The 12,115-nt window shown below is 42.7% G+C and overlaps 1 protein-coding gene across 1 annotated transcript in view; it reads right to left on the reverse strand.

The window, feature by feature from the left end:
• The window catches only part of LOC117813115 (transmembrane protein 211), a 163,805-nt gene that overhangs the window by 105,149 nt on the left and 46,541 nt on the right, over nt 1-12,115 (reverse strand). The window contains exon 2 of the mRNA XM_034684210.1: nt 9,125-9,263. Within this exon, the coding sequence (XP_034540101.1) occupies nt 9,125-9,263 (139 nt within the window). The remainder of the gene's footprint in view (nt 1-9,124; nt 9,264-12,115) is intronic.

Genomic DNA, 12,115 nt, shown 5'->3' on the forward strand with positions numbered 1-12,115 from the left:
CTGATTGTGATGAAGACGTGCTTATAGGAAATACGAATGAGAAAAAGAAGAGGAGAGGAGTCAAAGGGATGAAAGAGTAAGAGACTTGAGTGGAAGATGGAGGAGTGACAGGTCAGAAAGAGAAGCAAGGACTTACTGCACATTTTCTCAAACTCGCAGCTTATTAAACAGAAAGGAAGCAGCCTGCAGGGTGGAGCAGAAGTGATAGACTCCAAAACAATTCCAAACATCGCACAGCAATTGACCTGGAGCTGCTCCCATCACACAGAAAAGTGGGAAACTGGACAGCAGCAGCTTCAGTGTAATCCTGGAGGCAGTAGGGAGAAGCTGAAGGATGGTAGAGATAACCAAACAATGCTGCAGTGATGTTTGCTCTCTGACTGACATTTTCAAATAAATATCAAAACTATACTGCTTCAAAACTCTGAATGATCTTAGACCAGTTTATGGCTTCTTCTCCTTTTTTTTCAAAGTTATATTTTGGGGGCTTTTTGCACCTTTATTCGAGTGGGGAGGACAGTGGATAGTGCTGGAGAATGGGGGAGTGACATGCGGAAAGGGGGCCGCGGGCTGAAATCGAACCTGGGCCAACCGCTTCATGGGCACACAATTTAGCCATCAGGCCAAACCCGCGCCCAGTTTATGACTTCTGAACGTCATGTCACTGAGCCTCTTCAGTCTGTCTTCTTCAGCTGAGAAATAAGGCAAAAATCAGATATGCTACTGTTTTTTGCAAACCTCTTCCTACAAATTCCAGAATGAACTACAAGATCTTGTTGAAAACATTCAAAGCATTGTATGATTTTACCCTTTAGTTCATCATTCCACATCTCATTCACTGTGATCCTCTTCCTCTTTAGGCGTCTTCTTAAAACTCATCTGCAGACACAAGCCTTCTTGTTGATTCCATTCATTACAACCTTCGAAAACAACTAATTTCCTCATCATTCACAGTATATGTTGATTCAAATTCCTACCAACTAATAAGTATGAGGTCAGAAAGCACTCAGAAAACCATCAACGGTTTCATTTAGCACAGTTAAACACAAGATCACAGAGTCTGCTGGTAAACAATGTCAAATTGGTTCGCAGAGTGTGACTAACAATAGCAGAGCTAGCACCACCAGCCTTTAGTGCTCCTTGCAAGTCCACATGTCTGAGCTGGTACATATTGATTTGGACGAGACTCGAGAGGCTATATGCCAATTCAACCAGAATAAAAATTGACATGCAACAAGAAGCCTTCTGTAGCCATTGACAAACTGGCAATAGAGCACCATAGCCTTATGGGAGTAGACATTAACCAGAGCTACAGCCTGGCTAGTGGCTGATAACTGCACTACAGCTCAGACACTAAAGTTTACCTGCATTTAAAGCCTATAACAGTAAAATATTCATAACTTGTCTAGCATTCCAATAGTAATTCTAGTGCCAACAAGGAAGGTTGAAGACAGTTTAGTCTGTTGTCAACATCCAGACACTCAAAAAGCCCAGTTTTCCTATAGAAGTCACAATCAACTGACAGCTAGCTTGTTTTTTCCTCCAGACCTTCTTACATTCATTTTGTGACCTACAGTGAGATTTATTCCTGTTATTGTAAATTTCTCCAGTGGAGTTGCTTTTTTTTGTTCACCTTGTCTCCTGTATTTGCTTTAAGCGAGGACATTACATTCGTTAAATGTCTTCTGATTGAATGTTTTTTATTCAAAGTGAGTGAGTGTAAGAAAAGAAAGCTTTCTTTTTACTGTTCTGGCCTTGGTTCACTCTCAGTTATTGCCTGAAGGTCTTGTTATTATTGTACTTTGCTAATTGGAAAAAATGACTTGGATCGATTGGAAAATTACCAGAGCTTTTCGTTTGGAGACCAAGGATGGAAAACCCTTGTAAACCATGTACCTTTCATTTTATGTTTTCCAATCCCTTATCACTCAAACAGGCTGCACTGGAAGCCTTTTAATACTTTCTGCTCCTCCCTTCAAAAGCAAAATCAGCATCATCTATCCATTTGAAAAACTTTTGAAACTATTTCTTAAAAAGTCCTGACTTATTCAAGTTTTTTGTGAGAAAACGGGTCAGATAAAAGTTGCCCGATGAAGTGACGGTCCAATCTCCTCCCAAACACACTGAAGAGAGAAACACACTGAACGCGCTTCAATCATTGGAGGGAAACATTCTGCTTACAGAGTGTGTCAGCCTGATATGGAAAATGTATTCATCTGTATCAAAGAGGTGATTGACAGCTGGCTCAGGTACCATATGGCTACCATCGGTGACAGCAGCACTGAAATAACACAGCAGGTGCTTTGATCAAAGACACTTCCTGTTTTCATCTCCATGCTTCAGAGCACATCTGCATAAAGCTTTACTCAGGGGAGCGCTGACACAGCAGGCCGGGCTTCCTCAGCATCAGCACAATGCAACACGATGTCAGAGTGTGTGTGTGTGTGTGTGTGTGTGTGTGTGTGTGTGTGTGTGTGTGTGTGTGTGTGTGTGAGGGGAAACTCACAGGAAAACACACAGTGGCTTTCCCTTCCCAAGCAGCCATGGTCAGGCTCCAAACACTGAAGGATGATGGGATGCAGATAAGAAGGCACAGTTTCAGAGGGAGTCTTCAAAGGGAGATATTCAGAGCGTGCAGCAGGGGTTGGATCGAGTGTAGCTGAAAATTAAAAACCGTTTTCTGCCAAAATCTGGTCACATGAACATTCCCTCACAGAGGCATTTTTCATTCATTCTTTCTGCTGAGGCTGCAAAATGTGCTCTGTCAGTGCCAAGAGCAGCCGAAGTGTCACGCTTTTGATTTAAATCCAGTCCTGTGGCTGAAATCAAATCCTGTGATCTCTGCAGATATCAGAAGAATGAGCTGCTTGTTACCGACGGTTTGAAGGAGAGGCTCGGTTCCAATGTGCCCATGAGCAACTAAAGCTGCCTGTTTGCTAACTGAAGGACATTTAGGAGAGTGCTCTAAATTGTATCATCAACAATTAATAAATGTATTGATCACTGCTTGTAAATGATTATGAAATTCACTGAATGGGCCCAGGTGTTCAAAGGTAATCTGATCGAACTAAAGCTGTAAAATTGGATCAGATCTTGAGCTGTCGTCTCTGATGGACATTTTTATATATATATATTCTTGTTGGAATTCTTGTACTGTACACCTTCTTGTTTGCTGCTGTAACTCCGTGAATTTCCCCATTGAGGGATGAATAAAGGAGTATCGTATCTTATTGTATCGTATCTTATCGTATCGTATCGTATATATCTGTCGTCCCACATAGGTGATCATTTTTATCTTGTCTGCATGAGCAACTTAATCTGCCTGTTCACAAACCTAATGACCTGGTTTTACTTTGAAAATCCAGCACAAAGAAGATGGATTACATGATCATGGGTATCAAAATGTGGATGTTTAAGTCTGGATCTTTCTTTTCCAGATAAAAAATATAAACGACAGACTCAGTTTATTTTTATTGGTTGATTATTTCAGCCATTTTTCAACAAATATGTCAAACGTGCTGCTTTTGGCTACTTACATGTGAGGAATTGTCTATGTTCTTTGAAATATCCATCCATCCACTATCTTGACCGCTTATCCCGTTAGGGGTCACGGGGGGCTGGAGCCTATCCCAGCTGGCTTCGGGCGGAAGGCAGGGAACACCCTGGACAGGTCGGCAACCCATCACAGGGCTAACACAGAGAGACAGACAACCATACACGCACACACTCACACCTACAATTTAGAGTGATCAATCAAATTATTTTACTGTTTTAATTTAATCTCAAACCACACACAGGGTCTCCAGCTGTTCTAGCAGCTCTGCAAGGCATCATGGGAACAAAAAAAAACATGCTGCTGCACATGAAAAACTTCTGGATACCTCAGTATCAGAAGAAAACACTCCTGGACAATCTAGGCTTAAATTCCTTTCATTTTAAAAAAAAAGTGTTGCCAAACACCGCAACCACATTCAGCACTCAAATTTCAAACAGACTTCACTGCATCATATCTCGCTTTTTATCTCTCCATGTAACAATAAAAACCACAAGCAACACAAACAACACAAACATCTCCCACTGAACGTTCAAGAAAAAAACACACTGTGGTTCATATTTCTTTTAAGAGCTGAGACACACAGCTTCAGGCGTTTCTCTTTCAAGTCCTCAACCCAGGCAACTCCCAAAGAAACATTTTCACACAAACATTTTTTTAAATATCTCTCACTAGCAGACAGATCGATACAAAGCAAAAACAACAGGCAATCAACACAGCAAATCAACTGTCCTGCACATTCTCTTGTAAGCACATGTACATGATCTCCATATGTGTAATCTGGCTGTAACCCTGCAGGAAAACAGCTGACATGAAGCTTGTATGTGCAGCTAGGACTTGTACACCCAGCCGAGTGTGACATGTCTGCAGCTCTGAACAGATAACTGCACTGAGAGGATCAGTGTGAGCGATGTACCACGAAGAAACCCAAATGTAGTGTTCAGCTGCTTCTCACAGCAGGTAGATATGAGGAAAATATACTGAAATACCAAAAAATAAAGGTAGCAGTCCCATGAAAATGAACAGTGCTGCTTCTTTTGCCCCCTATGTGCATCAAATCAGACTGCATTTTCATTTGACGTGTTTCTGTACCTTGTAAAGTGTGTGACTCCTCCTTGATTGCTCACTTTCCACTCAGACACACACACACATTCACCAGTTGGATCCTGACCACTAAGAAGAACAGACCGATGAAATATGCATGAGGGGAGAAAAAGCTCCCTGCCTGAGCACACACAAATGCTCTCTCTCTCTCTCTCTCTCTCTCTCTCTCTCTCTCTCTCTCTCTCTCTCTCTCTCTCTCTCTCTCTCTCTCTCTCTCTCTCTCTCTCTCTCTCTCTCTCTCTCTCTCTCTCTCAGGTCGTAAAACATTGATGGAGGCAGCGCGCGGCGGCTGAACCGCTGTATGGAGCGCTGAGCCGAACCAAAGGAGGGTGAGCAAGTTCACGTCTAATTCTGGACGTCACCCACGGGAGCACACGGCTGGGAGAGAGCGAGGCACGTTTACCTCGAATAAAGGTTTCTCCTGGCTTAGCCATGCCCCCGGCTGTGTGTGTTTATAGAGCAAGACATGATAGAAATGTTGACATGAGCACACAAACATTGTTGGTTTGTGTCTTGAACCTACCTTGGCAATATCAGCCATGATCCAGCAGGTGTTGCTCCAAATGAAAACAGTGAGTGAGGTGTTGTGGAGGTGGGATGTAAATGATGACAGATTGGAGGAGACAATGATTCAGACTATGCTTGATGTTGTGTTGATACAAGTGTAGGCTGCTGGTGTTTTTTATTGTTCACTCTCAAACATTTCAGTGTTGTAACAGAAGAGGTCAGAGAGGTAAAAGAAAAGGTTACTGACGACACCAAATTCAGAGAAGGTACTGCCAGCTGTGACCATAGCGGGGTCGTCATAACACAGCTGTGTGTAACTGCTGCACGAAACTGCGTTCACGTCATTTTGAAGCGACACAAACACAACAATCACAAACAATGCAGGACATAGAGGCAATGGTGTACTTGCTGCTCGGTCTGTGGCTTTTTTGTCACAGGCCAAGCGAGAGAGGAAAGCAAAAGAAGAGCAAAAGAGTACTGATGTCGTTTTTTAAAAATGGCAGGTTTGATTCCCGTATTGGGCGTCGCGCTCATGACTCTTCGGTGACGACATTCTCTGACCAATCAGTGGCCGGTAGTCCATCGACGTCACCCTTTAGTATCGACTCAGCTCGCTTGGAACCAGAGCAGAACAGGTACGAAAAACTGGTATCTGACACAAGGTACCGTGCCCGTGGAACCACAACACAACTGAGTAGAGTCGGGTCAAGTCGAGTAGAGTAGGGCTAAGACGGGCCGGTGGAAAAGGGCCATTAGATTCACATAAGATGCCACAAACATATGTATGGAATACACACATACTTACTGTGAAACAGCTGCTTGTGACTCTAGAGCGTAGAAAAATCTAGAATTTTGACTATTTTTTTACGACAAACTAACATTTTATGATTTTGAGACGACAGAAGTCAATCATCCAGAGTGCCACGATTGAGTAGAGTCATCACATAAAGCTTCAACCTAATGACTTAAATCAACACCATTCATTCACTGAATGTCCGACCCTGACTCATCCTCATAACTCACTTCTTTTTCAGATAGTCTAAGTAACACTATGTGATGATGAGTGAGCACTCCACCCATCAATTAAACCTGCTGTTCTCTCCCTATCAGTGTCGTAAAAGAGTTACCAAACCTTGAGTCCAAGTTAAGACTCAAGTCCAAAGAGTCCTCGTGTTCAAGTCCAAAGTCTCCGTCCTAGTCTAAGTCACTAAAGAAGAATCTGAGTCGAGTCCACTTCACAGAGTTTCACTGATCCAGCATCCTTGGTGATTGAACTAACAGACTATCAAAAAACAAAGAAACAGTCTTTATCAATAATTATTACACGTCTATGTTAAATACTTGATTCTGATTGGACAACACCCCATAATAGTCATTAAATCTCAACAGCAAAAGTGACACAAAGGACAATCTGATCACACACATCAAATCAAATCAATCAGCTGAAAGAAGTTCTGGCACATTGCACCTCTGCCCGTTGACACTGTTGTAGGCAAACATGTTAGTGTCTGTTTAGATCTCTTTACGTCTTGCTTACCCTGACTGGATTCTAATTTGCATGACGTCCTGCTCATTATATTATTCCTTACATAAGAAAGACAACACCTCTCTGTTTTCAAGTCCTTATGAAGTTTATTCTCAAGACCAAGCTCAAGTCTTAGTCAAAAGTGCTTAAGTTCAAGTTCAAGTTAAGTCACAAGTCCTAGACTCAAGTATAACACTGCTCCATATATGGTTGTCATCTTGCATTCTGTCTGTCTCAGGTTTCGTCTATTTATCAAAGAAAGAAACAAGGACTACACCCTTTACTTCACCCTCGTCTACACTTACTAAAAACTTTGGATCTTAAACTTGATTCCAAGTCACTGAGTGAAGTTTTTGTCAGTTTACGGGAAGTTTGCTCCTTAGTTTTGTCCTCGAGATGACTTATAGAGTCGTGAGCAGAGTAAAACCTCACAAAAGCACAGCTGACATCCCGTTCATCAGTCTGAGATAGCACAGAGAGAAAGTCTCAAAGCAGCCATCACTTCTATCTGCACAGTCTCTCAGCGGTTCATTCCTGCCAATCTGGTGGAAAACACACACCTTTAATACAACACTGCTTACATGCCCACCACAAAGAAAACATTGTCCTTAATCTAGTTATTTCAGTTTATCAGCCTGCTGTTAGAACACACACACTCTGACACACATATCCTCACAATGTAGGGAAAACAAACACTCCTCTGATCTCCCCACCTCGGGGCTTTGTGGCTCTCCCGGAAACCTCCATCTATCGAGACAAACGTAGACCTGGAAACTGAACAAAGGCCCCTGCTTCTTGCTTCACATTGTCATTGAGTAAAAAATGTTGCCATGTCTGGCACACGCTCTCTCCACTGCACAGAACAGGGTTACACACACATGCACAAGAGGCCTCAGCATTCATGCTTTTGCAACAGACTCACAAAGTAAAATTAATCTGGCTCCTGAGTCAAACAGAGAGGTATGAGAGTCTGACTGTAAGCAACAAGCGCCACTTTAAACACACCATTAACCTGCTCTGTGAAAAGCTCCAGGTTTGTCACTTAAGATTTAACCTGCCCAATGAATCCAGCCTCTAATTACACTTAGTTAAATGCCACATGCAGGGATTTAAATACGCTACTCAATATTCTCAAGGATTCACAAGGCTACATAATTACTGCTGCTGCTAAATAAATGAGAGGGAAAAATAACGATTTAAAGTTTGTGGATCAGTCACCCTGAGGACCAGAGTGGGTAGATGAAGAGACTTCGGAGAAACTAAATTAAAATGGAATCAGAAGAGTTAGTGGGGCTTCAGCAGAGACTGGTACAATGAGCATGGCATGGCTGCATCACACACAAAACCATACTGTATGTGTGAGTCAGTGAAGCCAGTTTCATACAGACTCCTCTAAGGTGTTTTGTCAATTTTTGAATGGGTTGGGTCGGGGGGATGAGTAATATTTAACTCAACATTCATGTTTTTGTTCTTCAATGAAATAATTGATTGTTCAATAAAATATTTACTGGAAATTTTCCACCCCTTTGCAACCCTAGTTATAACTGAGATGTAATGTCTAAAAAATGCTCGATAATTAACAATTGACAATATTGTATATGTCATTAATGATACTTTGGTTCATTTGTGTTGAGTTTTGTTTTATAGTCTTTACTACATCATATTCCTGAATCCTCTGCAGTGTCAGTATGCAGTAAGAGCACAGTAAGTGCCTGCTTTTACAGTATCACAGCAGTAGGTGTGAAATTTCTGTTCCTCAAAACCAATATGTTTCTATAACTTAAGTGTACAAAAACTGAATCCTCACACATAACAGCAGAAATAACATTTATACCTTGAACCTTCAACACGCTCTGCTGCACAGGTTGAAGGCCAGTACTGAGCGGTGACATGAGCCATGCTGTGTTACGGGTTTTTAAAGCCCAACCGCTGACACGACCTCACTTTGTTTACGAGGCTACCTTCTTGTTTGAGTGAAAAAAAAACCACCCTGAAAAGTTACAAGTAGCCCTGAACCAGTGACCTGTGTTAAGGAGGCATAATTGTCTTTTTACAGCAGGCTCTAAATCTGTCCTCACAGCTTCACCCCTACAAATGCTAGGCAGACTCTGGTTGCCTAGCAGCGGCTGTCCTCGAGTTGTTTCTTTTGTTCTTTTTGTTTTTGTGACTGATGGGCAACAAAGTCAGCTTGATTTTTTTCACTTGTGGTAATAGAAGCTTTATCAGTGCTTGCAGCAGAGTGGTTCTAATGGTGGAAGATGAGAAAGTGAAGGACGTCTTCAAGTTGAGAGGCACAGGGAGAACACGAGAGGCTGGAAAAAGTAATGTAACACGATGCAGCACTTTACAAGTTTAAGAAGGATTTCCTCTATGGCTGTCTGTAGCCAGTATGAGCGAACCAGTTTCTTTAAGTGTGTATTCTGTGCTGTACATACCTGATGCCATCTGCATATATCCGGCCAGGGTGCAGATCCTCCTCTCGCATCCCCCGCTGGGCAGGAAGATGGTGATGATGGCCAGCAGGGAGCTGACAGCCAGCAGAGCACAGCCTCCTGAACACAGCACTGCACTGGTCTGAAGAAGAAAAACACAGAAAGATTAAATATTAGCCTCAATATCCAACACCAGCCTATTTTACACCATTGACTGGATATAAAGATGGATGGTGAGTCTCCAACTCCTCCTGCTGTGCAAAAGTGAAGCCAAAGTTAGCTGGTGGAGCTGCAGTATTGATGTGCGCCCCTTACACTAACCAAAGCAGACATCTAACTTTCAGACAAAGTGCTTTTTTTAGTGTCTGTTTGAAGCAGACAAATTTATTAAAAGCTCATTGACCCTTGTGAAAGTCTTTGTTACGTTTCCCTGCGCTGCTCCTGCTGCACTCGGCTAATCCAGAGCACACAGTGCCGCAGGAGCCACATTTGTAAACAGAGCTGTCAATCATTACACTTTCCCCTTTACAGCATTAACTAGTTCAAACTAAACTTCTCAGAAAAATGGACACTTCAACATAAATTAGCAAAATTAGAACCAACTATGAGAATGTAACTATGTTTTTCTGTTCGTTTATCTATGTATTTAAGTCTTAGCCATATTGTCATGGCTCCTCCCATATTCCTAGTCTTTCCCCTCCCTGGTGTGTGTTGTTGTTGTTTTTCCCCCCTGCTCTTTCTGTGTCTCTCAGGGCTTTCTATCAAACTCCTTCTGCTAATCAACCCACACACCTGAGATCTATCCACTAATCAAGCTCCTGCAGTATGTGTACCCAGCACAACCAGTCTTTTTGTTCAGTTCTTCATGTGGTACTGGTCTACAGCCAAACTACTTTCTTAAATGTGTTTTATAAAGGATTTGAAAGTAATTCTCAAGGCCACCAGATCCATCTCCGGTCCGTCTCCGATCTGTCACGGCACCGGATCTGATAGGTTTCTAATCTAGTCAATGTGTTAACCCCAACTGGATCCGCTCCATTGCGTTCCGGCTGCGTATCTGATCCAGCTGGTCGGAACGCAACGGATCAGATTCGCAAGACTTCTAATTTTGCCGGATGCCGGCGCACAACGCATCAATTCGGCACAGAGCAGATGGAGCGGGACAGGAAGTCAGGCACCAAAACAAAATTAAAACAACCGGTTAATTTTCAGAATAAAACACTCTTTGTTATTGTTAGATTGTTTTTAACTGAACTATGACAACAAAATGTCATTTAGAGCGGAGGCAGGCCTGGAGTCATCAGGTCAGAGGTTTTCAGAGGCTGATAAAGACAACATGGACGAGGAGAGGAAGAGGAGAATCCTTGATTCAGTGATTGCCGTGGGAAAACCTCTGTCACATGACTCAAGCTGTCCGGCGGTCCTGCTCCGTGCTGCATTCCGAAAAAACGCTAACGGTTGGTGTTGACTGACGAGAGCGCACGGAGCCGGACCAGACACGGATCTGGTGGAAGTCCCATCTCAGTGTCCCTCTGTTTTCTTAGGACCACAACTCTTCCTTGATTTTCAGCTGTTCTCGCCTCTTCTATTTCCATCTGTTCCACTACAGCTTCAACCTCAACAACCAACTTCACTTAGAAATAAATCTGATCTGTGCCATCTGTCTGTTTTGGGGATCTTAGAATTGCAAAAACGTACACATGTCCAATCTGCCTTCTGACCTTTACTGCAGCCAGTCAATAGACAGAGCTCTCAATGTTTTGACTTCACTTTTTAGGTGCTGTCATGCCGTCCATCTTTACCACACTCTATTGTTTGCTCTCATAAAGTTGCAAATACTCAAAACAGGGAGTGTATTCTCTTTCTGCGGAAAGCCAACTATTCTGTCAAGTAGCCAAAAAACAATGTGCTCATGTTTACATCCCTGTCAGAGACTTATGATTTATTGCTACATTCAACAATACTCCCTGGAGCCAAAAGTCTGTGTTTTGGTCGGGTCAGATTGTGTAACCTCAAATTCAATCCTCCTCACAGGTTAATGGCTCTCTCAGCTGGAAAACAACTCTCCATGGCCAAACAACAGAGCACTGTCCCTATTCATTACACCTATGTTTAATCACACACACACACACATACACACACAGACACACACACACACACACACTCTCTCTCTCACAGGGGCCAAACAGAGGCAGGAGGCACAATTTTACACACACACGCACACGCACGCACACACACACACACACACACACACGCGCACACGCGCACACACACACACACACACAGACACACACAACGTTCTTTCTTTATCCAGACTTGTAAATTTGTGCCAAAATGTTTAACTCCCTCCTTTTGTAAAAGTTAGGTTGTTTATCCGTGTTTTGAATCCCTCTTCTTTGTTCAGTGCAACACCTGAGAAGATTCCCATTAAAGAATGATTGGAGGCCGTACAGCAAAGCCATACTTTAAAGCCATTCTGTACATTAGCTCTGAAAGTGTCTGTGGCTGGTTGAGTGGGTTTGTTTCAAACCACCCATTTTCTTTTCTTGGTGCTGTTTGATGTTCATAACCACTCAAATGGGCGGACACCCATCTTCCTTCCTCATCCTTTACACTCAAGCACCCCAGAGCTACGTTCTGAACCTGTTTTCTCTGAAGGAGCACGGCTGTGCGGTCACTTTCAATTCAAACATAATCAAGTTGCTGATGACACATCTTCACTAACCACAGAGACTAATGAATAGACCAAATTGAAGGGGAGAGGACAGGCCACGGCTTCATTTTTGTTTAGGCAGGCTTGTTAACATATCATGGCTTTCAGATCACTGACGTTAGACACACATCTCATGCACATGTCATAACCAGATTTTAAGGATGGGAGGCTCACCTTTTCTTTTTACTGCAATGCAAGCTTGTGCGTAGTTCTTGGTAGTATGTCTCAGGAATGAAATATAAAGTAGGGTTACACTTCCAGCCTGATCAGTTTTTTCGAGG

Source organism: Notolabrus celidotus, chromosome 5 (assembly GCF_009762535.1).
Source record: "Notolabrus celidotus isolate fNotCel1 chromosome 5, fNotCel1.pri, whole genome shotgun sequence".
Taxonomy (NCBI): Eukaryota; Metazoa; Chordata; class Actinopteri; order Labriformes; family Labridae; genus Notolabrus; species Notolabrus celidotus.